Here is a 10,133-nt window from a genome sequence, read left to right as displayed (position 1 = left end):
TTAAGTCCCAACACGTATAATCTTTCGTCTCCGTAAGTCCATAAAACAGATTTGGTTGGTTAACCTATGTTTTTAGCTGTGTTTACAACTTATGAGGCTTATATGGCACAATTAGAAGTGTGATTACATTGTATTTCTTGTGTTTTTATTGTGCACTTTCAGCTACTTTTTAAAGGGTCTTCTGATCGTAGACATGAAAAAAAATCACTCCTTTAAAAAAACCGATATTTTAGCGAATAAAGGATGTTGCAGTAGACTCCAGTTTAACAAACGACTTAATTGCCAAGTTGACCGCAGGGGCCTTGAAAGCAGCTCGGAGTCGGTCTCCAGGTTCGCGGGGAGAAGGTGGGAAATTTCACCCCCACGCCCGTGCTGGGGGCGGTGGAACGTTCCCGCGGTGCCCTGTCCCTGCGCACAGAGTTGGCTCCTTGCTGGGACCGGGGGTGAGCGCAGGGCCGCCGGCGCGGTCGGGGCTGCAAGCAGGTTTGCGCTCAGGGGCGCGGGGCCCGGGCGGCGGGCGGGGCGCGGAGCCTTTGTGCGCCCGGAGCGCGCCCGTGAGCGCCGCGCGGTCGCCGGCACCGGAAGGGTTCACACTGCGTCTGAAAGGGGGACAATGGAGGCGCGGTATATGCACAGCGCCGAAATCGAGTTCATTTGTGATCCGGCCCCTTTCACCCCGGTTGTCAGGCAAACTTCCTACTTTGATCAGCAGAGGGTGGAGAGGCAGAAAGGCCCGCGGAGGCCGGGGCCGCGGCGCGCCCGCGGCGCCCTTGGCAGGTCCCCGCCCCCTTCCGGAAGGAGCCGCGGGGACGCGGCCTCCTGCACCTTGACCTGTCTAGACGGCCCCCGAGTAGGGTTTTTTCTTTTTTTGTCCCTGTTACCAAGGGCGCGGGGTGCTCTTTGACCCCCGCGCGGGGCGGACGTGGTGGTCACAGGGTCCCCTGAATCCTCGCCGAGGGAGAGGGGCGCGCGGAACCGCACACCGGCTGCTCCAAAGACGACGCGCCCGCGGCCGCGCCCCGCGAGCGGGGACACGCCGTCCGCCCGGCTTCTCCCCGCCACGCGGCCCCCGGCCCTGCCCAGGACCCCGGCGGCAGCCGAGGGGCCAGGCGGCTGCGGAGCGCGAGCCCGGGCCTGGGCCCAGCTCGAGGGGTGCGCGGCCGTAGAGACCCCCCGCGCTCCGGCTCCTGTCTGTCGGTTTCTCGCAAGTAAATAGATAATAACAGCCCTTCTCTGTGGCTCAGAGCCTTCTGCATGTTCCGTGATTTTCAGAAATTATCTCCTGTGGAAGGATAGTTGCTAGTTTGAATAGAAGTTTTGCTTCTGATCACTTTCAAACATAGGCACCTGTTAAAAACAGGAATTTAAGCTAACCTCTTAAATGCTGTAAATAATATAACTGGGCAGTAATCGGACAGGAAGACTGTCTGCACGCGTGAGGGGTGGGGGTGGGGCGCTGCCACGTGCATTTAGGGGACTGGCGCTTAAGTAACACTAAGTCAAGTTTCCTGCCTTTTTTGTTTTTCTTTTTTTCTTCATAGATTCCCTTAGCCCAGTCGGAGGCATTCCTCACAGACCTCCTGGACAAAGTGTGCGAGCGGATGAATGACTACAGACTCGAAGAAGACCCCGTGACGAAGGAGAAGACTTTCAAGAGATTTGCTCCGAGGAAAGGAGACAAAATATACGAAGAATTTAAAAAATTCTATTTTTATTCAGATGCTTACAGACCGTTGAAATTCGCGGTAAGCTCTTTTTCCGCAGAGGAATTCTATGCTCCGTGAACGTGTTTTTGGTACTTTAAAGGAATTTCTTGCTGTTTGGGATTTTGTTGAGTTTCAAGACAGGCCCATTAAAATGTTATCTGTTAGCCTTGTTGTTCTGCTGCTTTCTCGGTGTTAACCAGGCGCTCAGTGACTTGCCTTTTGCATCATTGGGGGGCCGTGGTATTTTCATCTCCGTGAAGACACTCAAGTGATATTTTCCAGAAAGTGTGTTACAAGTCCCAGTGACTTGCAGGCACCGTTTGCAGGTTGCTTTGCTCCCGGGGACGGTGGGGAAGGGGACTCAGTCGGTCCCATGGGCGGGCAGCTCTTATACAGGCTCCCGTGTCAGGCATCAGGGGCTGTGGTTCTGAGATTAAAACCTAAATTAAAATGAGTGCTGTTTTCAAATATGGATAGCCACGCGATGGAGGGAGAGTGACGCACATCACTTTTTTCTCCTCGGGCTTCACAGAAGAGGGAGAATTCTTTCTGCTCCGGAGTTAATTCAACTACTTTAGCACAGACTTGGTTAAACAAAGGCTTAGGTATAGATCATTGGCCTTGTGGCACATTTCCTCCCTTCGTGATGTTTATTTTACTTGAACGGTGGCCTCTGACTCAGAATGTGCCTACCAAATATATGGCAAGAGATTTCACTTTACTTATGCTGTTGAGTCAGACCCAGTGATGAGAAAGCCTGTTTAAGAAATGTCTGTGATTCACGCGGTGGCCAAAATGTCAGACATGCCGACCCCATGATAGAAGGGCTGCAGCTGACTTTGGAAGATTTTGTTTTAATTAAAAAGTCAAGGCAATAATGCAGGGCTGAAGATACTATAGCAGGGGGACTGCAGAGAGGAAGTGTGCTTATATTTCACAGGCCTTCCATAAGCACGTGATAGTGGAAGGTAAATATTTTTAAATGCCATTTAAAATTTTTTTGAGTCTCACTTAATGAACTTGGAAAATGAGTTCCAAGTCTCCAGTGAACACCATTTAGCATTACGGTTCCTAAGAGTGTAAGCTTGTGTTTCCCCAAGGCAGACACATACTCCAGTCAGAATTTAAGGATTTCAGAAGCATGGGTACATTTGAGCACCCTCTTTTCAGAAATGTCAGATTTGGGGGCAGAGGGTGGGGGGAGCGAAGTGAAATTATAGATGGATCTCTAACTGTTAGAAAAGAAAGTTTCCCAAGTGACTGACAAGCCGTTATCCGGAGTGCAATGGAAGATGCGTTTGTGTTTTCATTGCTGAGAAAGCTTAATTGTTTTCACATTTCAGATCCTGCTTTAGAACCGCAAAATGGATTGTTATGTTAAATATAAAGGAAGCTGGTTTAACCATTTAAAGGAGCCATGTTCTTTAAAGTTTCCAAAAAAACAAAATAACAACAACAAAAACCCACCAAAAAAGCGAACACTTTTCAGCTCCATAAGTAGGAGCGCCCCCACTCCTGTTCCTTGAATTCCATTCCAGTTTGAGGAAGAGGAACAAATAGGAAGAAGCATTTTCCTGCCTTACCCTCGTCTTTCAACATGACTAATCAGCCAGCTGCAATTAGCATTCTAGGGAGAGGGTTAATCCAATGCAATGATGTCTTAAACCAAAAGGGCTAATAAAAATGGCCCACCTTGGTAACATGATGTTTTTAGCTAATAAAACGGTGACAAGCCCTTCCTAGCAAGGTGTCCCGTGAGCGCACATCTACCCACGTCTGTTGTTGTTCTGTTCCTGCAGTGTGAGACTATAATAGAAGAGTTCGAAGATGAAATACTTTCACTTATCACCCAGGAGGCACACCAGCTCGCTGACACGCTGTGCGGTGAAAAGTCAGGTACTGTGTCTGATGTGGCATGTGCCCTCTCCCAGGCCCACCCCTCTCCCGCTCAGCAGCTTTTTAAAATTTTTTTCAAACCAAGCCTCTGTCTCCCTGCCACTGGCTGGTCTCCGCTGAATCAGAGAGGACTCCGTGTGAGCGGAAGCAGACAAGCAAACCGCAGGGCTGCGAGGCCTTGTTGCTTGCACTTCTGCGCCTCGATGGTTTTAAGTGAATTCAAACATGCTTGACTTCCAGCCGGGAAGGAGCAGAGGCTTGGTCAGCCCTGCCGGGATCCAGAGCACTTCTCCTTTTAAACTTCTAGAGCTGGGTTCTCCACCCTGGACCAGGGAAGGATTTCTTTATGACTTGCCTGCTCACCTGCCCCAACAGAGAGTGGGGTCTCTTTAGTAAGAAATTTGTAATGTTTTCCTGTTGGTTTATTTGGTGCTGGAATTTTTTTTTTCAAGTTCCTTTCCCCAAATATCTACTTCTTAAAACATTTTTTTCTGGTGTGGAAAATAATATTTGATTCGTATGTATGTACACATACATACACACAACCAGAAGCTAGAAAACACTACCAAAACAGTGTTTCCTATATACAGAGTTGAAACACAGGATCACCCTGAGACCCCCTGCTTAAACACAAGCCTTTTAGCCTGTGTCATTTTGATACTTTAAAATAGGTTTATAAGGATGTAGGACAGGTTGCACATAGTTTTCAGATATCTTTGAAAAAGTGAGCGTCATATATGGAGACGATTGAAAGCTGGGGAAATACTTTTATGCAATTACGGAAGCTTCAGATGTTTAGCATTCAGCAATTGTTTATAATAATATATAATATACCTGCATCCATAGGATCAAATTTAGTGCCAAAGTCCTTAACATAATAGTTACTGCGATTTGAAGATAAATATTTGTCATTCGAAGTTATTGAAGAAGAAAGTAGTAGATTTCCATTAACATGGCCAAGTTTTCTTACTGAGTAGCTGATAGGGTTGCTCTCTGTTTAAAATCCAGTTTGGTTGGGAGTTTGCAGAGCATGGTGAAGTGATATACTCAGGATATAGCCAGGAATTGCAGAGCTTTTTCCACTGGTTTTGGATATGTACTGTTGTAAATGGTGAACATCACATAATTGAAGTGAACTTCACATCATCACAGTTTCCCAAGGAAATTACTTTTGAAGGTTTTCAAGCAATTCAGAGATGAATGTGTCTGTTAGGATGTAAACAAAAACGTAATGAGCGAGATTGGGAATGTTTGTTTTTCTGTTTTCCCTCAAAGAGTTTGGGCTTGTCATAATCGTCTTTGCTATGTGAATACCCGCTCAGATATTATGGAAGTCTCTAGAAAGTTTTGCCAACTCTTTATGGCAGGAGTTGCTTCAAATAATAAGATTCTGAGGAAACACTGTTTGGCTTAATTTCAATTATAGTAACTATCTCTTTTCATTCCTTCCGTATGATTATAATTGGAAATAAAAATTAATATTATCCTGAAGAAAATACAGTGTAAAGCATAAACTTAAGATATGTGCAGTATTACTAGTGTAGAATAAAACACGATCAAGTCATTCTTAACAGCGTCGATTTTTAAAAGACTGATTAAGTGTTTACATTGTAAACCTAAGTATCAGTGCTCCAGACCTATTGCGAAGGCAAGGGAGCCACTCCAGAGGCTTCTCCGCCACATGGCCGCTACCTAGTGAAGTGGGGTGAGCGTCTTCAGGCTGTTTCTCTGTGAGACATACTTACGGGTACTCTAAACAATTTATAAATAAAAACTAGGAATCCGTCAATTCTAAAAAGAGGCAAGAGTCCCCGCCCCTCCTAACTGCCCCCCCCCCACCCGCATCATTGAAGTAAGTAAACCACATAACAAGGTCAAGGGTTTTCCAAACTTAAAAATTATTGTCAGGAAAAAGCTGAAGTGACACAGTAATGAGAATAATCCTAATTCATGATGCAGCCAACAAAGAAATAGTATGTTTTAACATATCGAGATGGATTTAGAAATCTGTGTAAAAGGTGAGGCTCTCGTATCGTAGAGAAACTCCAGATGCTTTTAATGTATTCTGAAATACATGCACAGTAAGTTTCCTATGACAGCATGAGGGTCAGCCTCTGTTCTGAAAAGATGAGGCTTTGTTTTATCCTGTTCTGCCACAGCTTCGCTGCGATCCCTCTGCACGTTTAAATGACGCTTTAAAGAGATGACCGTGTGTGTGCGTGTGTGTGTGTGTGTACCGGAGGTTATGAAACTACATTGACCAATACTTTACCTGTGTACTATGAACAAACACTATATTGAGGGCTCGTAAAATGTCTACATTGCTTTTAGGGAGATTAATAATCTTTTCAAAGATAGATATTTTTAGAACTAGAAGTTTGGTTGGAAGGTTAATATACTTTATATACACCTTATAGATTTGTGTGTGAGAGAGAGAATTTTGCTTTTTTTCTAGGTAAGGTAGACCTTTTCACTTTATTTTTAATAGTTAGCACGGGAGCAGATCAGTGCACATTCACAGACTTCAGCATTTCAGCTTTAGAGGTATAAATGACCTGGGAAATTTCTGTAAGGTATTTAGAGTGTACATCATGGTGATTTGATATGTGCATCCATCTAGTTAATTAACACACGTATGATTGTTTAAAATATAGGAGTCTAAGGCCCACCCCTGTACACAAATAAATGGGGAATAATGGAGAAAACCTATGTTAAACTTAAGATGACTATGTTTGGCTTTAAAAATAATACTTCTGTGAGATTGTCATAACGTGTTACCTTTTCGATGAGTGGGAAGCATCTCAGTGAGGTGCTGTGGGTCTGCAGGTGGACCTGCAGACAGCAGTCTTATTCAGTGGCGAGAAGAAAAACTATCAAGTGCACTCTGTTTTGGGGGCATGAGACAGCAAGAGTGGTAATAGGTTATTTCTTACGTGTCTCCTTTCTTTCCTAGGCAGAAAATAAGAGTTCATTAGACTTTCCTAGTTGAATGTTTTGTAGCACATGACCCAGGCTTCTCCAGATTGTCATTTTAATGTCTTGAAGTAAAAATGGTATTTTAAAATCTTAATAAGATACAAGGTCATGATTAAAAAGATGGCTATATTTCACTCAAGGTTAGACATGTCACTCTAGATTATGGATGAATGGATTCTTTGGTTTGTGGAGGTATTCATTAGGAAGAGTGAGTTTATAAATATAAATACATAAATATGTTTTATATACACATCACTTCTGCTTTGGTATCAAATCTTAACATTTAAAAAAACGAGACCAATAAGAATTTGTGGCATGAACATTTTGAATGGCCACCTAAGGAATAAGGTCTCAAGTGTTCTGAAATGGTTAGTCTGCATTTAAAGTAAAAGCATTTTGACCTTTCTGTATAGACTTTCAAGCATTAAAGAGGGTAGTAAATTCTGATATTAAAAATAATTACTTTCAAGGGTAATACATGATACAAAACAACACAAAGGCTAGCCTATTTCCTATTTTAAATAAATTATGTAGCTAGAATAATCCATAACCGAGTCTAGAGAGCTGGCATTCATTGCTTCCAGTGGGAAATGTGCTAGGGATTCAAGCCTCTCCGCACCTTGGGTTAAGTGCCCAGCGCACTGATTCCCTGTCTCAAGTTTTCCTTAAATACTCCCATGGCCACAGGCAGGAGGACACAACCCATGAGCTTTGTTTCAAATGCTCCAGGAAAAAAGGCTGGCAGTGCCATTGGAATAGCTGTGGTTGAGCAGTCTGCAGCACAATCAACTGCCTTCTTCCCTCTACAGAATAAACTGCCTTCTTCCCTCTACAGAATAAACTGCCTTCTTCCCTCTCCTTGTGTGTGTTTGAAAATGTCCGTAAGAAAGTTTTTTTTCAGTGTGCTTCCACAAGAATGTGCTTTTGCAGAAAGTGAGCGACCTGTGGGCTGATGTTAAATGTGAGAGTGATGCCATCTAATTTTTTTCCCCCAGGTCTGTGTGAAACTCCCACTAACCATACTGAACTCTAGGAACACCGGCGCTGATAGCAGAGAGGACTCACGTCACAGCGCCTAAGGTCAATGTCCGTGTTTCTGTCTTCGTGTTTCTTCACGAGAAGAAGCGCTGTGTCTCTTTTTCATACTGCAGGGCCTCGTGTTTGATACTTTATTGAATATCTCTTCTTTGGCATCTTGCAAGCCCCACTTCCTTCTCCAGGCATAGTTGAGGAGTACATGAAACAGTTACCTTTGTGGATTTTGGTATTTACAAACAGGCTTGGCAGGAAAGCATCTAGTTTAGTAATAGGACAAACGTGAAGACATTTCATAGATGAAATAAGGATTTAGTAACATGTGCTGCATAGTCCATGCACATATAGAAGTATAGTGTCCTGTTTGATAAGGACTTGGTTTGATTTCATAAGTACTTGATTAGTCATGAAATTAAGAAAATGCATCGCCAAATTCCAGGCTAATTTTCCTGGGCTATATGGCTATCACCGAAAGACACGAATTCACTTTATGTCAGGAATGAAATTTAAATTTCTAGAAACCTTAAGTTTAAATACTTTCTAATTCCTAAAATTTAACCAAATGCATAAAAAGCAGTGAACACTTTTATAGTTAACAATTATATTGGCCTTTCTAACGCAAGCATTCTGAATTGAAATGATTTAGAAAGTTGATTTATTATTCATGTATTTATTATCGTGTATTCTTAAAGGCTGACACCAATAGACACATTTATTTTGCTGCAGACTCTCCTGTCATGCTTTGTTTTTTAAAGATTTTCACCTAACATTTAGCATGTAGATTTTACTGCTGCTGCTGCTGCTGAGTCGCTTCAGTCGTGTCCGATTCTGTGCGACCCCATAGACGGCAGCCCACCAGGCTCCCCCGTCCCTGGGATTCTCCAGGCAAGAACACTGGAGTGGGTTGCCATTTCCTTCTCCAATGCATGAAAGTGAAAAGTCAAAGTGAAGTCGCTCAGTCGTGTCCGACTCTTCGCGACCCCATGGCCTGCAGCCTACCAGACTCCTACATTCATGGGGTTTTCCAGGCAAGAGTACTGGAGTGGGGTGCCATTGCCTTCACCAACTATTGTTCTGTCTATGGATGTTTCTGTAGGTGTGGAGATGGAAGGAAAGGTGGAAACTTACAGAAAATTGCCTTTTGACCACCTTAATAATGGAGTGTAGTAATCTCACTCTTAGAGATTTCATTGTCTTGGGGAATCTAATTTCTTGGAGATTTCACTGTCTCTGTTAAATTTACATTTAGTGGAATAAAACTTTAATTGTTTAAAATGTAAGGGCATGCGTCACACACACGTTTTAAAGAAGAAACTCTCATTGTTATCGCTGAGAAATTTACGAAGTGGGTTGATGTTCCGCCTCCAAAAGCAGAAACTATTTGCCTTGTGTTACATGGTTACCTAGAAAGCACATTACTTAAACCATTTAGCTGACACTTTGGGAGAAAACAATTTGTAAGTTTAGAAAAATTGGCCAACATGAAGAGAAGGAGGTTTCCTTTCTCCCTTTCCCACCTCAACTTGTGTTAAAAGTCAGGCTTCTATATTAACGTCATTCATTCACTGAGAAACTTTCTGATTTCTTAGCGGATTCAGTAGTGTGTGGAGCCTACATATTATAACCCGATGCATCTGTACTGCCTGCAGCTGACAACAAATGGAAATGGCATTTAAGAATCATTCGCGTCATTTTTCAGGATGGTGGGAAAGCTGCCTTAAAACATGGTGCCTAAAACTTTAGTAAACTCACCTATTCAAGTTTCGTTCACGTATCAGATAATAAGCCATAAACGTTATCCTACCTTCGACTTCCTTGGTAAACACACTAAACTGTTTGTTCACGGGAACACGACAGAGACACTGGCAGGAAGTCCCCGTTGAAACCGTAACTCTTGTGTGTGTGTGTGGGGCGGGGTGTCGCTGGCAAACCCTCACACACAGACAGTGCCCGTGCCAGTCGTAGAGTTTAAGAGAGTGTGGGCTTTGGTTTCCACCCTGAGCGGCCATGGGGAGGCCTACCTTCCCTCCACCGACGGGTGTTTCTCGTGGATGTTGATGCTTCTGCTGTGACGAGAACCACACGCTTCGCCTCTGATGGTGACTATCTCAGGTTTTGCTCAATATGGCTATTCAGTTTTTTTCTTATTTCCTAGTAAAAATAATCTTGTCTCTTAACAAGATTTTCAGTATCTCATGACTTAGATATTTTTCTTTCCAGATCAAACTTGTTAAACTCATGTAAACGTTTGTGATTGCTGATTAAAACTACATTTGAGTCCTGGATATGAGTCACTGCGTTTCTTACGGCTCTGACGACTCTTAGGCTTCCCTCCGGGTCGTGGTGAGGCTGCGCTGCTTTTGCTAATGAAAAATAATGAGAGAGGAGCCGCTGGCTCCATCTTCCTCCAACCACGTTTCTGCCTTTTAATGACTTTTATTGACCAAAAACCAAAACAAAAGCAAATAGCCAGAAAAAAGGAAAAAGCAAACAACACCTAGGGTGTAACAGAAAAGTTTC

At 43.5% G+C, this 10,133-nt stretch overlaps 1 protein-coding gene across 3 annotated transcripts; it reads left to right on the top strand.

Moving 5' to 3' along the window:
• The first annotated feature begins 310 nt into the window (after nt 1-310).
• On the top strand, nt 311-9,898 carry CNPY1 (canopy FGF signaling regulator 1). Of its 3 annotated transcripts, none has more exons than XM_055591358.1 (4): nt 311-624; nt 1,542-1,745; nt 3,506-3,602; nt 7,574-9,898. In XM_055591358.1, exons 2-4 carry the CDS (start codon nt 1,602-1,604, stop codon nt 7,609-7,611), a joined length of 279 nt encoding a protein of 92 aa, XP_055447333.1. In that variant the 5' UTR covers nt 311-624; nt 1,542-1,601; the 3' UTR covers nt 7,612-9,898. The 3 variants fall into 3 exon arrangements, with proteins under 3 accessions (XP_055447333.1, XP_055447332.1, XP_055447334.1); XM_055591357.1 differs by lacking the exon at nt 311-624 and adding an exon at nt 759-850; XM_055591359.1 differs by lacking the exon at nt 311-624 and adding an exon at nt 990-1,208.
• The last annotated feature ends 235 nt before the right edge of the window (nt 9,899-10,133 follow it).

The sequence above is a fragment of the Bubalus kerabau genome, chromosome 8 (assembly GCF_029407905.1).
Source record: "Bubalus kerabau isolate K-KA32 ecotype Philippines breed swamp buffalo chromosome 8, PCC_UOA_SB_1v2, whole genome shotgun sequence".
Taxonomy (NCBI): Eukaryota; Metazoa; Chordata; class Mammalia; order Artiodactyla; family Bovidae; genus Bubalus; species Bubalus kerabau.
This window is presented reverse-complemented; position numbering and strand designations above follow the sequence as displayed.